The sequence below is a fragment of the Neofelis nebulosa genome, chromosome 13 (genome assembly GCF_028018385.1).
Source record: "Neofelis nebulosa isolate mNeoNeb1 chromosome 13, mNeoNeb1.pri, whole genome shotgun sequence".
NCBI lineage: Eukaryota > Metazoa > Chordata > Mammalia > Carnivora > Felidae > Neofelis > Neofelis nebulosa.
In genome coordinates this window covers 36834304-36853696 of record NC_080794.1, presented here as the reverse complement: position 1 = coordinate 36853696, position 19393 = coordinate 36834304, and the positions used below count along the sequence as shown (strand labels likewise).

The 19393-nt window shown below is 54.9% G+C and overlaps 1 protein-coding gene across 7 annotated transcripts in view; it reads right to left on the bottom strand.

Moving 5' to 3' along the window:
- Positions 1–19393, bottom strand: part of CDH23 (cadherin related 23) — a 416105-nt gene that overhangs the window by 279586 nt on the left and 117126 nt on the right. For all 7 annotated transcript variants that reach the window (XM_058696615.1, XM_058696614.1, XM_058696613.1 and 4 more), the window contains exons 4-6: positions 12060–12202; positions 11473–11520; positions 11266–11358 (exon numbers count right to left, since the gene is read on the bottom strand). In XM_058696615.1, the coding sequence (XP_058552598.1) occupies positions 11266–11358; positions 11473–11520; positions 12060–12202 (284 nt within the window). The remainder of the gene's footprint in view (positions 1–11265; positions 11359–11472; positions 11521–12059; positions 12203–19393) is intronic.

Here is a 19393-nt window from a genome sequence, read left to right as displayed (position 1 = left end):
CCTTGATCTCCATGATGGCATGGTCAGGTCCGGGATTCCTAGTCTCACTTAACAGAGGGGCAAATTCACACATGCAGCCCTGGAAGGGGGAAGTGCCTGACCCGTCTCCCAGCCACAGGTGGTGGGGTTCCTGCTCCTTCCAGGCTAGAGTTCACCCCACTCTAACTCACTGAGCTGTACAGACAAGTGACCGAGACAGGAAAGGCTCCCTCTGGCTCAGTCAGCCCCAGGAAGGCTCAGCAACCAGGCCTACATCCAGCTAACTTCTGCCCACAGTGTTCCTGAGGCCACCGCAAGGCAGAAAAAGTCAGGCCACGGTCAGGAGGCAGAAGGTACATCTCAGAGTGGGGTTTACAAGCCAGGATGGAGTGGGTGTAGGAAGCAACTCCAAGGGCAGGGACTAAAAAGAAGCCTGTGCCTTCAAGCCCAGCAGAGAGAAGCCCAGGTAAGGGCCTGGGGTCAGATCCCAGCCAGTCCCTTCCAAAAAGGGAATAACCTAGCAAGTCTTCTGACTTCTCTAACGCTTGGCTTGCTTGTCTGTGAAATGGGGACACAGTACCCACTTCCCCCACTTGCCCCACTGTACCATTCCAAGGAAGGAAGGAAGAATAGGATTTGGGGGAAAGACGTGCAGGGGGCATGGATGAGAGCATCTCCGGGGAGGGCACAGCATGAGCAAAGGCAGGGCGGCAGGAAAGCGGTCACCCACAGTGAGGATCTTGGACCGGAAGCACAGGAAAGCCTGAAGCTTAAACCTCATGCAAACGGGATGGGTTTCTAGCATGTAGGGTTTGTGTTGGGAATGGCAGGAGGCGCGGCTGGGCGCAGAGAGGGGAGGAGTCAGTGGGAAAAGGCTTTTGTGCCGTTTCCCTCTCAGAGGAAGAACTGGGAGAGGGTCCCTCCTGAGCCTGTGACCCTACTGGACAAGGACGTGACCGGACACTCGGCTCTTTGTGGCTGGCAGTCCCCCATGCCTGGAAGGTGGGCTGGCCGATTGGTGATGAAGACAGTGAGCGGGAAGATTACATTGTACCTAGTGATTACGCCCTGGGTGAAATCTCTCGGCTGCCTTATTGCGTTCGGAGAGAAGAGCCGTCTTTTTAATAGACGGACGGGAGGTTTCCGCGTAAGGTTATTATAAAGAGGGAGAGCCCAGCCCCTCCTGGCTTCCAGCCTGTGCCACAAAGTTGCAAAGTAATTAAAGGCTGCTAAGGAATCAGAGAAATTATAATAATTCTACCAACCAAGAGATTGCTCGCTTTCCCCTGTTTTCCCCCTCCTGGTAGAAAACAAGGTGGGTCAGGCAGCCTGCAAACACATCCAAACAAGCCTATTGTGGGAATGGGGAGGGCGGGGCGGTGGGGGGGGGGCTCAATGTCACGGGGGCTGCCAGGCCTGTCCTCGGACTGTTCTGACAATATTCCAACTCGTTTGGGCAAAGGAAAGGGCTGCGACAAAATTCCAGAGCCCCCAGAACAAGGAGAAACAGTGGCAGACTGCTGGCGGTCAGCCAACACACTCAGCATGGGCCTCAGTGCCCTACATCAGGCCACTGCCCTGGGGCTCGCGGGGGGCTGTGGGAGCCCAGGAGCCAGCACCCCTCCCCGTCCCTGCTCTGGGCATCAGCCCCCCCCCCCCCCCCCCCCCCCGGGAAAACAGTGCCGCATCTCCTGCAGAGGAATGGGTTCGGTCTTCTGGGTTCTGGAAACCATGTCCCTGAGAATCTTCCCTGATCGCCTTAGGTCTTCAGTGGTTTGCCACTGATTTCTGGGGGGACCTGGGGAAAATCTTTTCCTCTCTCTGGTTTTGTTGACCTCTACAGAATGTGTGGTTGGATCAAGTCACTTCAGTCCCTCTGGCGCTGGTTCCCAGGAACCCATTTGGAAGGCCTGATCTCAGGCCATTGTCAGTTATTTTTCGATGACCGTTTCCTTTTTTTTCTTTGTCACGTTTTCATTTCATTTTTTCCACACGCTTCCTGTCTCCCACTGGGCCGTAAGCTTCTTGACCACTAACACCCCTATGTCAAGCAATCAGTCCACAGCAACGGAGCCTCTCTGTCAGGTTCCTTGGACCCCAAGCTACTTTCCCAATGTTCTCCGAGAATTCTTCATAACGACGGGAATACCGATCCTCTCCCCCAAAAATGCCGCGCTTCATAATGTGCTTTCCCTGAACTTTTCCACAACCCAACGTACCGCCATTTTACAGATAAAGAAACCGAGGCCCTGAGAGACTAAGCATCTTGCTCATGGCCTCCCAGTTTGGAGTTAGAACCTGTGTGTGCGTGGCTATCTCACAGAGTGTGCCACAGTAGGGACCAGGGTCCCCATGTCACAAAGGGAGCGCAAGTCAGTTGCAATAAGGCAAAACCTGGTCCTTCTTTGACTATCGGTTTCCTTCGCCCGCTGCCCACCCAGGGTCTGAGGATACCCCACTGCCTGGAGGAAAAGGGGTGTAGGCCAGAGACCTGACCCCTCTGGCTATAGGCCCCACCGCAGGGGAGAGGAGGCCACGACAGGGGGACTCGGGCCACTTGAGGCTGGCAGCCCAATGCTGCTGCAGGAACATCTCCTAGCAGCCGGCTCTCAACTCCTTCCATTCAGAGGGTCTTTATTTAAAGGGCGGAGGGCACAGTAAAAGGTGCCCAGCATGTGCCAGAGAATCCCTAATGCACGTGAACTGGGCTCTGCACATAGGCCTCCACTTCATATTCACGGCCGAGGGTCCTGCAGCCACCGCAATAGACTTATATGAGCCCCCGAAGACTCCCAGCCAGAATCGGCGAGGAAACCGGTGTGATTAAGAGCATTACTACCGTTCAAAAAAAAAAAATAATTTTAATCACACGTGGGCTCCTTCTGTCTCCTGCTCCCATGCGTGCTGCCCTCTTTCCTTGTGCAGAGGGTGGTGGAGGGTGCTCACAGCCCTGGCCGTGCCCCCATGGGCATGGAAGGAGGGGGTGCCGCAGGGGTCATGGGGAACCCGGGGTCCTTGGCTCCCCTGGGGAGCAGGCTGGTGTCTACCTGTAGGGATGGGGCTTCTACTTCTCGCGGAACAATGTGGCACGCGCATCTGGGGACTGATATCTCACAGGTGGGGACCCACTAACCCTGCAGGTCACTAGGAAGGCGTGTCACTCTGACCGTGGCAGGGTCCTGACCGCCAGAGGTGGTCCTCACTCCGGAGAGTGGGCAGCGGGCGCTGAATGAAGCTTCTCCACTGGACCACCGACCGCAGCCTGCGTATGGGGCGCGATGTGACAGCCCCCAGTTCCCTGCCCATCCGCCCCCGTCCTGGTTCCCTCAAGGCCTGTTCTCTGCAACCTCGGGCAAATTACAGGCAGGCCATGGCAAAGCTACAAAAGGACTTATGCGAAGACGCTGAGACAGAGAAAGAGCGAGGCCATGGCTTCAGCCGTAAGTATACTTGACTCTGGGGGACTTGGAGAGGCCGGTCCACTTCTCTCGGCCTCAGTTTGTCCCGTCTCTTCAATGGGAAGAACAATTCTCCCCTCACTTACAGAGTCGACAAGAGGACAAACGAAAGATGCCGAAAACACTCGGATATGGAGAAGATGATATTACTTAAATAAGCACGCACGCACGCGGCGCTCCAGCTCAAGACGACGTAGAAACACGTGGCCCTGCGGCTTTGCCCACGTGCCTGTGTCGCTCCAGCCCCAAGAGCCCAAAGCTCACTGCCCTGGCCGCCACAGGCTGTGGCACCTGCCAGCTGCGGGAGGAAGTATTTGTCACCGTGCTGACGGCGGGGGGCCAGAGGGGGCATGGGCACCTCAGGGTACTCGCCGAGGGACACAGAGACGTGGCACGGCTTGGGGCTGCCGCCTGGCTAGAACAAACCACTCTGGCCCTGGTCAGCAGGATCCAGAGCCCCTGAGATGATTTATTGGTCTCCCTCTCCCAGATCAATAGGTGGGTGGTTATAGATGCAGAGGGGGCTGCTGGGCACCATGGCCCCAAGGTATAAATTAATATGGCCTGTCAAGGGGCTGCGTCTCCTGGCGTGGGAGACGACACTCTCTTGAGCAGAGCTGACATCTCAGGGGGAGCGGCGGGCACAAGCCAGTGGGAGCCCCCCTGACCCCCCACCCCTCGCTGCAAACCGAGGATGCAGTTTATAAATCATTCAGCGTCTGATGGGCATGCCGTGAGGGGGGCAGTGGGGCCGCCGCTGTCGGCCCCAGTGGGTGCTAATGAGTCTGGTCATGCCCACCTCCGCGTGCTCGGGGCCTCGTCTGGCCACCACTCCGGGGCTCCCTGTGTGCCCACCGCTCAGAGGACGCAGGGCTGAGATTCAGGACCTGGCGGGCAACAGAGGGCACTAGAGAACTCCAGCAGTGAGGTCTCAGGCGTCCTGTGCAGTGTGGGCACCCTCTCCACCCCAGCGCCGGGCCCAGCTGCTCTCACGGAGCAGTAAGGCACCCCTCGCCTGGGTGAAGAGAGCTGGCGGGGGCAGAGCGCTTTGTGTGAGTGATCCCACTGTCCTCCCAAGTACCCAAGATGTGGAGGGAGCCGCGGGGCTCTGCCCATTTGTGAGTTCTCGTCCACGGGCCAGGCCCTGGGCTGGGTGCTGAGGGCGCACGGTCCCCGCTCAGGCGGGTTGGGGAGACGAATGTACAGAGGGCTACAGCCACGGCCGTGCGTTGGACACGTATTTATACGGAGCCCTGTGCTAAGTACTTCCCGCCCGCGGTCCCATTTACTTTAATCCTCACAACGATTTTGCAAGGCGGGCGTAATTATTCCCATTTTTCGGGTAGAATGGAAGCAACCTGCCAAAAGTCAAGTACCCGGGCCTGTCTCTCCTCATCCTGGCTCCAGCCCTGATGAGCTCTGGGCCAGTCACGAAGCCTCTCTGTTCCCGCGTCCACACCTGCAGAATGGGAATAACACGTGCGTGCGGCTAGCCTGTGAGGTGGGAGAAAGCACTCAGCTCCCCCACGGAAAGCGTGGCCGTGGGCACATAGGAAACTCTCAACAGTAACCACGGTGTCAACTTACTATTATTATCATAGAAATGAGTTATTTTGTTTCACCGACAAACGGTCACCAGGAATATCCTTCTCCCTGCTTTCCCGTCTCTAGTAAGGAGCTACAGCGAGGAGTGACTTTCATCTGTCCTTGCTGAATGACATGGAGAGACGATGCGGCTTAGGGGAACCCAGGGCCAGAAGGCTTCGGACCTGGCTTGGACCCTACCCCCAGCCGGGGGCTCAGGCAAGTACTCTCAGTCTCTCGGGCCCCTGTTGTCTCATCTCCGTCCAACCTTCCCTCCTCCAACCTCCTCCGCATCTCACAGCTGGTCATCTGAAGCCACGGGTGACAAAGATCTATGCAGGACCTGCCTGTCACAGTGACCTGGGCAGGGACCCAGGGAGCCTTCTTCCAGGCCAGCTGCATTTCCATTAGGTAAGACTGGGTACCTGCAAGGGACACACATACCCAAGCAGCCACTGTCCCTCCTCAACAGGATCTCTGGTCGGGGGTTAGAGTTCATCTCCCTCTTTTGGAAATTCCAACATATGAAAAGAAGCTAAAGAAAGGTCAGAAGGCATATGATATTCAGCGGCACCACAATCTCCTTCTCAGACTACCAAACTTCTACACATCCTGTGAGGTCCCAAATAAATAGCCCTGCGTATAGACCAGGTCATTCCTTCCTGCTTCCATCCTGCTTTGGCACACCCTAAGCTACCACGGCATTTAGTACATTTATATGTCATCAGACATCCTCTTTTTTTTTTTTTTTAACGTTTATTTATTATTGAGAGACAGAGAGAGACAGAGCATGAGCAGGGAAGGGGCAGAGAAAGAGAGAAGGAGACACAGAACCCAAAGCGGGCTCCAGGCTCCGAGCTGTCGGCACAGAGCCCACTGTGGGGCTCGAACTCACGAACCGTGAGATCATGACCTGAGCCGAAGTCGGATGCCCGACCGACGGAGCCCCCCAGGCACCCCTCCTTAGACATCCTCTTACGTGTTTTTGTCTCTGTAAGATTACCTTCTCTAAGGACAAGGCCTTGGTCTTAATCACCAGCATTTTACTGAATGTACCACAAACTGGGCTAAGGGCTTTACCCACCTGCATTGTTACACCTCACAATGACCCCACCTGGCCAATATTGTTTCTTGTCTCATAGAGAAGAAAACTGAGGTCCAGAGAGGTTAAGTCACCACCCAAAGCTGCACAGCTGGCCAGCGGCAGAGTCCGTTTGCTCTCTTCTACATGTCCAAGTCAGCTTAGAATCCCTGGGCCTTGCTCCATAGCTTTTCAGCAAATGTTTGCTGAAAACATTTGCAACTTTTTAAAAAAAAAAAAAGTTGAGGGGCGCCTGGGTGGCTCGGTCGGTTACTCGTCCGACTTTGGCTCAGGTCATGATCTCACGGTCCGTGAGTTCGAGCCCCGCGTCGGGCTCTGTGCTGACAGCTCGGAGCCTGGAGCCTGTTTCGGATTCTGTGTCTCCCTCTCTCTCTGCTCCTCCCCCGTTCAGGCTCTGTCTCTCTCTGTCTCAAAAATAAATAAACGTTAAAAGAAAAAAAAAAAAAAAAGAAAAAAGGAAAAAGAAAAAAAAAGAATAAAAAAAAAAGTTGAGTAGATCAGGGCATGGTGCATCAGCTCCGGGCTTCGAAGGACAGGCAGAATTGAGTTAGGCTGAGAGCAGAAAGCAAACACTCCGGTTCTAGTTAGAACAGTACAATGTGTGTGCGTTGAAGCGAGAGAAAAGAGAGACACAGACACACGCTCACAGGCACTGAATCGGCCCCTGGGCCGATCCGTGCGGAGGAAGCCAGCAGGTAAGTTGAGAAAGGCAGGTTGAGGCCAGGTGGGTAGCAGCCTTGAATGGCCAGCGAAGGCGGCTGAACTTGTTAGAACTTCAAGGACACGGCCGTCCCTGAGATCACAGAGGCCCTCCTTGACTCCTGGACCCCAGGAGACACCTGGCAGCATCTGACGTCTAACCTCACACCCATCCTCCAGCCCGAACATCCCGGACCCAGGGGCGCCTCCCCAGGGCACACCTGGAGGGCTGAGGGGGTGGCCCCAGGAGGACACGGTGGACGGGGGAGGCGCTGAAGGTCAGCGAGGCGGACACACGCCCCTAATGGAGGTAGCGGAGCAGTGCCGCTGGGCACAGACACAGGCAAACACGTTTGAGCAAATTGGAACGCCATAAAAGTCTATTACAGCAAATCAAACAGCAGTCAGCATGACAGCCATTAGCCTGAAATGAATACACGGGGACTTAATGAGGTCTGTCGAGGCTGGCTCGGTGAATTAAGTTGCCAATTCTAGCAGGATTTCCCTTTTCTTTACGGACTTGAAAGCATCCACGCTGCCTCGTTAGGGCTTCGACAAGTGAATTGCAGGGCCTTTCACCCTGATAAAATGGATAATTACATGTAGAACAGCTTAGTGAGGGGAGAGGGCTGGGCAGGAGGGGAACCAAGAACAAACAAATCCAAACACACCTGTCTGGCTTCTCCCGAGCAGGGGCGGGGCCAGGGCAGGGGGGGCGTCAGGAGGGATGAGGGGCAGGGCTGGGGGGCCAGGGACAAATGAGCTCCCAGAGAAAGCGGCAGTAACTGGCCTCGATCCGGCCTCCCACCGGCCCCCATTCCAGGCCTGAGGACGTGGGTCCCCGTGGGTCATGCCTCCAGGCAGCTGAGGATGGGCTGCCCTGGCACCTTCCAAGCTCAGGTGGAGAGGGCCACCGATGTCATCCTCCAGCGCTTGCTGTCGCCTGGGGGACTTTGTTAAAAATGCAGAGACTTGGGGCGCCTGGGTGGCGCAGTCGGTTAAGCATCCGACTTCAGCCAGGTCACGATCTCGCGGTCCGTGAGTTCGAGCCCCGCGTCAGGCTCTGGGCTGATGGCTCGGAGCCTGGAGCCTGTTTCCGATTCTGTGTCTCCCTCTCTCTCTGCCCCTCCCCCGTTCATGCTATGTCTCTCTCTGTCCCAAAAATAAAAATAAAAAAAAAAAAACGTTGAAAAAAAAAAAAAAATGCAGAGACTGGGCCCCGTCTTTCCAAACAACACGTTCAGAATTGCAGGGGTGCGGGACTATGCATCCTAACCAGTCCCCCAGGAACTTCTGGCGCGGCCTTCCGATTCATCCCTTCTCTAACACTCAGTACTACCGAATGTTCAACTACTGAGACAGTTCTCCCGTTTCTGTTTGCATCACTCCAGGGCTGGGGAGCTCAGTACATCTTTGGTAGGGTTGTGGAGCGGGGGGGGGGGGGGGGGGGGGTGGTGACTGGGCAGTAGGTTTCCATATTAGAAACTTCTTTCTTCTGTAAACTTAGAATTTGCCTCCCTATAACTTGCTCCTGACACCCATCCTTGTGTTCTGGGCACAAGAGACCCCCAAATTATCAGTGCTCCTAGGGGTGGGGACAATGAATGTTGAGGTGAGGGATGGGGTGCAGGTAGCTGGTGTGACCACAAGAGGAGCTCAGTAGATGGAAACAGTCCCTGGAGCTCGTCTGCCATCCCTTAAGGGATAATGAAGTATGGAAGGAGAAGTAGGAGCTTGTCCCGCTGGGATTCATCCTCAGACCACGGGATATCGGCCCTAGAAGGGATCTGGTCCACCTTCCCAGTTTGACAGCTGTTGGCATCGAAGCCAGCAGGGGCAGCAATAGGCCCAGAGTGTCACCCAGCCAGTCGCTGGCACAGCCAGGACAAAACCCCAGGTGTCTCGCCATCTTCCACGGTACAACACAGGGGCTCCGTGGCTCGCCTTGGCCAAATTCAGCTGGAAACCCACCTCCTCCAGGAAGCCTGCTGAGATTTCTCTGACCACTCTGGCAGTCCCCCAGCACTGACACCTCACGGGGTCTCCAGTGCCCGCCTCTGTCTCCGACTTGCATTTTCATCCCATTCACATCTGTGGGGCCTCTGCCACATATCACACTTCTCAAGGACAGTGGCCTGAGGTTGCCAGGGTGACCTCAAGACCAGCAGGAGAGCCCCGCTCAATTCTGGGCCGGGAGCCAGCGGGCCCTTTGCTGGTACCCCAGCTGGGGCCTGAGTCAGGCAGCTAAGTGCTAGCTCGGGTGACCACACCGGGCCAGGGCTGGTCAGTGCCAAGCCACCTCGGGTCAGGAGTGGCCAGGCCTCCATCCGGCTGACACCATACCCGACCAGCCACACGGAGCAGCCCTAACTAGATAATCGAGTATCGAGCCAAGCAGGTGACCTGGGGATGTTTACACGTGAACAAGTAAACCCCACAGGACTTCCTCCAAGAACTGTGTGTCCTTGTAGCTGGCCCCTCTCAACCCACCCTCTCTTCATCAGATGGGCATCAGGCAGGCCACTTTATCCTGTCTGTCCTCTGTCTTTATTAGATAAGGAGGACTACGGCCCAGCGAGTTTAAGTGACATGCCCAGAGAGGTTAAGTGACGTGCCCGCAGAGACTCAGCAATCTGGAAGCAGAGCGGGGGGCTGGGCCTGGGGTCTCTTGCCTCCAGTTCCGGCTCCCATCATTGCACATTCTTCTGGCCTCCCAGGTCTCTGTGCAGTGAGAGTCTGGCACAGCACCAAGCCCACAGCAGACACTCAATAAATATTTGTTAAATAGATGAATGACTGAAGAGGCTCTCTCCTTGGAGGCAGAGGCCTTTGGAGAATCCCAGGGGATTTCAGCAGGGCAGCGTTGGAGGTCACATCTCTCCTGGCAAGTGAGGGAAAGGCTGGCCTCAGCCCAAAGGCTGGGGAGGAGGGATGTGACCTGTCGTCCCCTTGCCATTGCTGCTGCCCGCTGCCCCCTGTGAGGGAAGGCAGAGGGCAGCCATGCCTGCCAGGATGGCAGCTGAGCAATGGGTCCAAGGCTCATTAACTCCGAGCCGTGCCCTTGGTTTCTGAGCCTGGGCCCAGAGTGCAGGCTGGCACGTAGAGCCCCTTAATTAAATTAGGGAGACTTCCAAATGAGAGGGGGCCCGGAGCCAAGCTGCAGTCCCGGACACGTTGGCCACAGCTCAGGGCACTGTGTCCCCATGCTTGGGACCGCGGGCTCTCCTCCTCCTGTCCTGCCCCATCAGGGGAAGGGCGTGGGAGCCTCTGGTGTGTTCTCACCCACACATTTGTCCTCACTTCCCGCCATCTGGCACAAGCATAGGACAACTGGCTCACAGCTGAGCAAGGAGGGCCAGGAACAGGAACGTGGGGGGCACGAGACGAGGTCTCTTCATCTCTAAGGGTATCTGAGGCTGCCCTCAGAGAATCAGGAGGCTCAAAGTCAAAGCTGTGTGACCTTGGGTAAGTCACTGTTCCACCATGAGCCTCAGTTTTCTCATCCACAAACTGAACAGATACTTTCTAAAGACGCTTCTAGGTTCCTGATCCCGTGACATAGAATACAAAGGGGCTGGAACCCTAATGGCGCGGTGCCGACCTGCCTGTCTCCAGTGGATTCCATCTCTCAACGTTCCCATGCCAACCCTTTACTGCTGCCGCCCCACCCAGAGCCCCGAGGGCAGGCCTGAGGGACAGCCGGTAGAAGCTCTTTACCCCACCACCTTCAAGGTCTTTGAATTGCTAACTGCCAGCCCAGAAGACTGCCATCAGTCACGGGGAGAGGGACAGTAAGCGACGAGAACCCTAGTACCATCGGGAGCCAGCAGCCAGCTTATTAATGAACCGTTTGTAATGCAATAATTTGTACTTCTCAATTACCAGCAATGGCTTGGTTTTACATGTATGCGCTCATGCAAACACAGAGTACACAGACGACCCAAAGGAGCAGAGGCCCAGGGAGACAATGGGGCTCAAGCATAAGGCTAGGGAAAGAGAGTCCCTTCCTGGAGCCACCTGCTTCCTGTGTCCTGGGGGTGGGGGGACCCGTTCTGGCCACAGCAAGAAGGCCTGGGGTCAGGCCTGCCAACCCAAGTGCCCAAGGCCCGCACTGGCTATGAATGGAAGGAAAGAGGTCACACTGCCCCTCCCATCTCTTGTCCTGTCCCGCCTCCAGCTGGAGTGGTGGGTCTCGTCCAAGGCAGGCCTGCCATCAGACCTAAGGCTACCACCACCCCTTCTCCTTGACCAGCAGGCGGGTCCCTACCCTCAGAGGTGCTGGCATAGCAACCTGCCCAGAGACGGTGCCCCAGCTGAGGCGCGGGCAGGAGAAGCAGAGTGCAAGCTGCCCTTTCCCCAGCTCCAGCCTATTCCCAGGTGGCCCTGGACCGACCGCGTGCACCCCACCCCGTGTCCCTCAAGCGTGACGCTGGGGGCTCCTACCTCAGGGATGCGGACGCTGTAGGGCTGATTGTGAAACGTGGGCGCGTTGTCATTCACGTCCCCGACCTGGATGTTCACCTTCCGTGTGATCACCTGGCAAGAGAAGGGTGGGGATTTACTGTCTATCTGCATAGGCCTCAGCCTCTTTCCACCCAACAGCTGGGGACCCTGCCTCCCAGGGCAGCAGGGGCTGCAGGAGACACTCACCCCCTGGTGGTCGCTGACAGAGAACTCCACTGTGAACTCAGACTTGGTCTGAAAGAGAAGACAGGGAGGGGGAGAAGGCAGAGTTAGAGAGAGGCGCGCTGAGCTCCTGAGTCCTGGGCCCTGGGCTCTAACCTGGGCTACGCTTCTAAATCGCCGTGTGCTCTTGAGCAAGTCACTAGACATCTCTGTGGCCACTTCATCAAATGTAAGGAGAAAACAAGGGTTGGGGTTTTCAAACTCATGCCTTAATTTGCTAAGGGCTGCTTGTCACCCGTTCCCGCATCTCTGGAAAATATCCTTTAGGGGAACATTTGCTCTTGGGGGTAGACTTGTTCATACTCTGAAGCGACCGTTCTATGGGTCATTGTCCTTCCTACCCATCCAGTGTTGCCCCTTGTTTGGGGACACCCCCAACTAACCCCATTCCCTGGCCCTGGAAGAAGGACACCATTTAGGCAGGAAAATGCTACTTGAAGGTGAGAATGGGGCCTCAGAGGAAAGCCCCTTAAAGATGAGGAGCCACTCTCCCTCAGTGTCTGCCTCCGCCCCCAGGAAAGGACTAGGGTAGGCTTATGGCCAGGTCATACCTCTCTGTCCAGCGGCTGCCGCAGCCACACCACACCTGTGTCAGGCTCCACGGCAAAGAAGCGGGAGGCCTCCTCCCCAGACACGCCAAACACCAGGGGGTCGTTGTCCATGTCTCGGGCCAGCAACTGGGTCACAGAGGAACCTGGAAGAGCCATGGGAGAGATCAGAGGGCAAAAATGGGAGGTTGGTCCTCGCTCAGGTGGCTGAATCCCAGCGGGAGAAGCCACCCAGAAGACCGCCAGCAGGTGATTACTGTAAGAGCCCGGTGCATCTCTGGGCTCTGACTCAGGCTGCCTGCCTCCATCGTGGCCACTCAATACTGTGTATGTGTTTGTAACCGGGAAGTGTCATTCACCACGTTTTAGGTGTGTAACGGACAACTGTGACCTGTGCCTGTCCCCCCTTTTCTGATTTTAATTTGGAGACCCCCTTCTCCGAGTGGCTCAGATGGGGGGGCCAGCCCTTCAATTCTTTTGTTCCAGGATGGGCACATATCTCAGCCTTAGCCAATCAAAGCATTCCATCTCCCTAGTCACACTGATTGGTTCAGGGAGGAGCATGTGACCCCAGCTAGCCAATCAAAGCCAGCCCTGGGATTTGTGCTGGAACCACTGGGAAGGAGGAGCCTTCCTTCCGCTGGGGTTGCTAAATTGGCCCCGCCGGCAGCCATCTTTGGCTTGCCCAGGAAGAGACTGTCTGAGAATGAGGCCAACAAGGAGAAAAACAGAGCCAAATGGTGCACAGAAAAATGGCTCCTGAAAGTTTGAGGGTGTGCAGACAGCTGTGCCTGATATAAGCTGTAACCTCTGGACTTCTCGGCTATATGGGCTAATAAATCTGCCTCCCCCTCTTCTTTTTTGTTTTTTCGTTTGAGTCAGACGAGCTGGATTTCTGCCTTTTGCAAACGGAAGCACCCTTTCTAATTCAGAATATATTACAAAACTTGGCATTCACCCAACAGTGACCAGGTGCTGGCCTTGTGCTAAGTGCTGGAGTACACAGAGGTTAGGAAGATGTGACCCAGCCTCGAAGAACTCCAGGCTAGGACTGGCTTTAGGTGAGGTTTCTGTTCCCAGGAGTGCCCTAACCACATTCTAGACAGTGGGCTAACGGGTTTCCGTGGACTTTCTGATTCGATCCTTACTGCTATTCTCCCCATTTAACACATAAGGTAACAAAGAGTGTTTAAGTAAGTAACCATGGCACACAGTAAATGGCAGAGCTGGAATTCAGATCCTAGGCATTCTGGGTCCAGAGCCCATGTTTCTTCCCACGACCCTACACATCTCAACACTTGATATGTGAACTCCAGATGCAGGATTTCTATGAACATGACCCTATCAGACCCTAACCAGAAGCCGAACACTTGGAAAAGGAAGACACTGGGCAATCACTGGGCTCTTAGGATATAGCAGACACAGTGCTAGGCTCATTCACATGGGTTCTCTCATGAAATCCACCACCACCACCCCCAGCGACTCTGTTTAGTAGCCATTATTCTACCCATTTTACAGACTAGGAAGTTGAGGATCAGCGAGGCAAAGTGTCCTCTCCAAGGTCACACAACACAGCAGGATATGGCAGCATCCAAGATAATGGGAGAAGGTGAGAGGTAGGAGGAGGAGGAGGACGAAGAGGAGGAAAATCATAGAACAGAGTTGGAATGACCTCAGAGACATTTTGGAGAGTCCAGGTCCAACCTTCCCATTTTATTTTATTTTATTTTATTTTATTTTATTTTATTTTTCAACGTTTTTTATTTATTTTTGGGACAGAGAGAGACAGAGCATGAACGGGGGAGGGGCAGAGAGAGAGGGAGACACAGAATCGGAAACAGGCTCCAGGCTCCGAGCCATCAGCCCAGAGCCCGACGCGGGGCTCGAACTCACGGACCGCGAGATCGTGACCTGGCTGAAGTCGGACGCTTAACCGACTGCGCCACCCAGGCGCCCCCAACCTTCCCATTTTAAAGATGGAGAAGCTGAAGGCATTTAGCTAGCTGCTCAAAGTACAATGGTGGGAAAAAGAGTCAGTCAACTAGAACCCAAGTTTCCAGACTCCCAGTACACTGCTCTTTCTGGATGAGGAAGGAGGAAGAAGTCATAGATAGACCAAACACCTCACAAGGCATCTATATTGTTCAATGGCAAGCAATTGTTTTATTTTTTTTAATTTTTTTTTTTTTGCATTTATTTATTTTTGAGAGACAGAGAAAGACAGAGCACAAGTGGGGGAGAGGCAGAGAGAGAAGGAGACACAGAATCCGAAGCACGTTCCAGGCTCCGAGCTGTCAGCACAGAGCCCGACGCTGGTTTTGAACTCACACACCGTGAGATCATGACCTGAGCCGAAGTCGGATGATCAACCGACTGAGCCACCCAGGCGCCCCGCGATTGTTTCATACTAAAATAAATGGGAACGTTTTGGAACACAATCTAACAGTTTATTATTTTTTTTTTTGAAGAGAATTTTTTTTTAATGTTTATTTATTTTTGAGAGAGAGAGCATGAGAAGGAGAGAAGCAGAGAGAGGGGGGACAGAGGATCTGAAGCGGGCGCCGTGCTGACAGCAGAGAGCCCAACGTGGGGCTCGAACTCACAAACCGTGAGATTAAGACCAGAGCCGAAGTTGTATGCTCAAACCAACTGAGCCATCCAGGAGCCCTTGTCTAACAATTTATTTTTAAAGACATAACCTAAAGCAATAAAAGAATTTCCAGCCTCCCCCTGACTTCTAGGCATACCCATATCCTTTCCATTACCCTCAAGTGTCCTTTAATGGCAAAGTTTGAGGAACACTGACCTACTTCCCAATTTCTTGGGGAGGTTCCCTATGAGGACAGGTCCTGTCTGTCCACTACGAGTCCATGGCAGCCCCCTGGAGTGAACACTTCACTTGCCAACCACCTTCAGGGGCCAGCCCAGGTGGGGAATATGGGACCAAGCTCTCTGGTAGCCGAAGGGATTCTGGAAAAGACCACACTGGCCCTCTAGCCAAGGTCAGGTGACTCAGTCTGATATCCCAAATGGCTCTCTCGGGCCTGGTGCTCAGGCCCTTCCAAGAAGGGGGGCACTGGGCAGGACATGGATGGGGCCATCAACTGCTGTCACCCACCCTATAATTTCCCGGACTTTTATCCATTTTCCCCTCAATTATGTGCTGCTCAAAATGGTCCTTTTCGGCTTCCTCGCAGGCTCTTGCCTGCTTACGCCTTCTTTGTGTCCCAGGTAATTGCTAGTGACCTTTTCTAAGTGTACTAATTAAAGGTGCCGATTTAATATTATATTTAAGACAAGATGCCCCGCAATTTTCCAGCTGGGCACATGCTCCCCCGCCCAGGGCTGTTCTGCTACTCTGTAGAAGCTGGGCCTCGCTTTGGCTTCTCCTGGACACGGGGTTCATTTCTCCAACAGGGAGGCTTCTAGCAACCTCTGCACCATTCACCCGGGAAAGAGGCCAATCTATGGGGCCCAGGCCCAGCCCAATGGCCCTAGAAGCGGCCACTCAGGAGAACCATCCCGGCTATGGGACCATGGGGTACACATCCCACATTCTACGTTTGTTTCCTGGCAATACACCCTGCGACTCAGGCTTTGGAATACCTGGAGTTTGGCTTTGTTTTGTTGTACAACTGGGATAAAATACATCGTTAACCATTTTAACGCATACCATTCAGTGATATCGGTACATTCACAGTGTGGCCCGACCACCACCACCGTCTGCTTCTAGAATATTTTCCTCATCCCCAAGGAAACCCAAACCCACGAAGCAGTCACTCCCCATTTCCTCCCTCCCCCTGCCCTGGCAACCACTACCCCACTGTCCGTCCCTCTGAATTTGCCTGTTCTGGATATTCCATATACATGGAATTATTTGAGATGTAGTCTTTGGGTCTAGCTTCTTTCACTCAGAATAAAGTTTTCAAGGTTCACCCTGTTGTGACACGTATTAGTACATTAATCCCTTTCCATGGCTGAGTAACATTCCATCGTATGGAGATACCACATTTTGCCTATCCGTTCATCCGCAGACGGACGTTTGGGTTGTTTCCACCTTTTGGCTATTGTGAATGGCGCTGGTATGAGCAGTTGTGGACAAGTTTTTGTTGGAACCCTTGTTCTCAGCGCTTTTTGAATATGTACCTAGGAGTAGAATTGCTGGGTCCTGTGGTAATTCTACACTTAACTTATTAAGGACCCACCAATTATCTTCCACAGCAACTGCACCAATGATATGGTGCATCCCACCAGCAAGGGATGAGGCCTGGAGCTCCTTCCAGTGGGAGGAAGGACACTCGGTGATTCACCGGGGCTGGGCGCCTCCTGTACGGTGGAGAGATGGGAACCGGGCAGTGCTCCCTACCCGATGCTACCGGTACCCTGCCCGCTGGGCCTCAGCACATCCCAATGTCACACACGCCAGCCCGACCTCCAAATGCCAGCCTGGGGACCCTTTGCCTGAGGGTTCTGGCCTTCTGGCCGCAGCGCTCAAAGAATGACTGAGGCAAAGCCACGGATGAAGAGTTGGCAGATAATGGTTCCCGCTCCCTCACCCCTCGGGGGCTGGTGCAGAGGCTGCATTATACGCTGGCTCTCTGAGTTCCCCATCGGGACTCAAGCTCCAGTGGCCCTCAGAGCGGGGGGCGGGGGGGCAGGGTGTCTAGCTGGTCAAGCTTCTTCTCCCTGTCTCACCTCCTCGCTCCCCACCTACGCTTTCCAGAATCCCTTCCCAACAAACGGTTTGCACTTCAACCCTCATCACAAGGCTTTGGGGGGAACCCACATAAGATACCCCCTAAAAGTGCGGCAACAGCATCATCCAGAAGCCTGTAACAAGACAGATGCCCAGGCCCCGCTCACTCCGCTGGCCCGAGGAGAGCCTAGAGTGTGAACGTTTAAATAGCAGCCCCGCTCTCCCTACAAGAGACCCTGCCGCACAGCCAGGTTAGGAAGTCGGGGGACTGGTTTATAGCAGGGTGATATTCAAATATTTAACAATGGGCACAGTATAGGCATCAACCGATCAGAAAGGATGCCGGCCGTAAACAAGCAGACCGGCGAGTACTGCCTGTAAGTCAGCCTGGTTTATGGCTCACATTTTAGATGCAGAGAAAAGCTTCTCGGGCCCCAGGATGATTTAAAGGCTCAGTCTTCGGGCTCTTGGCTCAATCAGTGCTGCGGGAGGACTCTCTGTTCTTGGCACCCGCCCCCACCCCCCGCCCCGGCCCCACGGGGAAAGGTAACTCAGCAAGGCTAGCCCCTCTCCACTCTGTGCCAGCCCAACCCGGAGTCGGGGGCAAGCCTAACCTCATGGGTAGAAAGCAGGACTTTGAAGACCTGAGATTCCTGGACACCCATGCTCACAGCAGCATCATTCACAGCAGCCAAAAGGTGGAAGCAGCCAAGTGTCCATCGATGGAAGGATGGATAAAGAAAATGTGGTGCATACATATAACGGAACGTCATTCAGCCTTAAAAAGGAAGGGACGCTGTGCTCAGTGAAGTAAACCAGCCACACAAAAGACAAACACTGGATGGTTCCACTTACATGAGGGACCGAGTGTAGTCAAATTCACAGACTCTGGAAGTAGAAGGTTGGCTGCCGGCGGCTGGGGGGGGAGGGAGGAATGGGGGGTTGTTGTTCAGCGGGTACAAAGTTTCAGTTTTGCAAGATGGAAAGAGTTCTGGAGACTTGTTACATAACCACGGGAATGCACTGAACGCTACTGAACTGTACGTTCAAAGGTGGCTAAGGTGGCAAATTTTCCGTTACGTGGATTTTACCACCATTAAAGAATTTAAAACCAAAACTTAAATCGGATTATGTGCAAGGCCCTAGCGATCTGGCCTGAGACACCTCCCACTGCATCACACACAGGCCCCTGGACTTGCCCCTCCCTGGCCCTTCCTTCTGTTCCTGAACAGTTTGTGGCTGCCCCAGGGCCTTTGTCCCGGTTGTGCCTTCGGCTGGGAGTGTCCCTACCCTGGCAGCTTCCTCACTATACACCTCTCAGTCCAAGGGCTACCTTCTCAGAGAGGCCTTCTCCAACACTCGATCATACAGAGAGGGCCTGTCTAAAAAGAAGCCCCGTCACTCTGTGTCCCTGCACCCCGTGTCACGGTCTTCACGGCTCTCCCTGCTCGGAGCTGATTTTGTTTGCTCACCTGACCTGTAGACTGCGTGCTCCAGCCCCCTGCCTGCCACACAAGCCTACCCACGTCGGCTCCATGGGGTGCGGCCTGGCCTGTCACGTTCCCTGTTGTACCTCCGGGGGCTGGCATCTTAGGGGCGTTCAATCAAGAGCCGCTGGGTGAACAAACGAGCCCTGCCAACTGCCAGAGGTCCTATGCAACAACAGTCCCCAAAGTTGTGTAGATCTGTGAGCCACAAGGAAGGGAGAGAGTATAGCCAGTTAATTCCTAATTATGTATACTAATGGACAGGAAAAAGCATGGCTAATCAAAACCTAACAATGCCCAAACCAGTAGTGCTTGGATGCAGGCAGAATCATAGGGGGACACTGGCTGGGGGCCCAGTGTCTCAAGAAGTAGATCTGTACCCGATCCTTTATGGCAGTGTACCCCAATCTGGGGCCATGTACTCTATCCTGTGACGCTGTACCCCATCCAGGGGTAATGTACCCTATCTTGGGACCATCCTCCCCATCCTGGGCCATGGACCCCATCCTGGGGGCTGTGTACCGCATCCTTGAGGCCAGGGACCCCATCCAGGGGCCCTGGCTGGGGTAGCGATCCACTCAGTAGGCTACAAATGCGCCTGGGAGGCACAGGCTGGCGACACATCCCCCCAGTGGCCTCAGCCCCTCAGCAGGAGGCCACGTCCGTCTTCCTGGCAAGGGCTGGACAATCACAGCTCTCCCTGCAGCCGTGCTGGGCCCATGCCGCTCGCCGAGATGACTGCTATTACTATTACTGTTATTTGCACTGAGGGGCACAGGCTGGGGGTGGCGTGTCAGGTACTCCCGTAGAGCTGTGAGTTTCGCCTGCCAGACGAGGGGCGGGCCAGAAACTTAGGCAGGCCCGCAGTAGCAGCAAGGCTTGGTGCTTATTCTGGACGGGGGAAGGTGACAGCTGTCGGCTCTCCGAACACGGACAGGGTGCCACAGGATGGAGGGAGGGCAGAGAACACTGCACTCCTCCCGGCGGCAGCCTCCTCCTGCAACAAACCCCCGCCTGTGCTGCCCCCGCTGAGTCCTCCCGTGGCGCCCGCAGAATTCAGCGCACTCCTTCCCCAGACGGCCGACGCCCTCCCAACCTGTGCTCAGCCCCCTGGCCAGTCACATTCCCGCTGCGTCCTTGGGGCTCCGCCCACC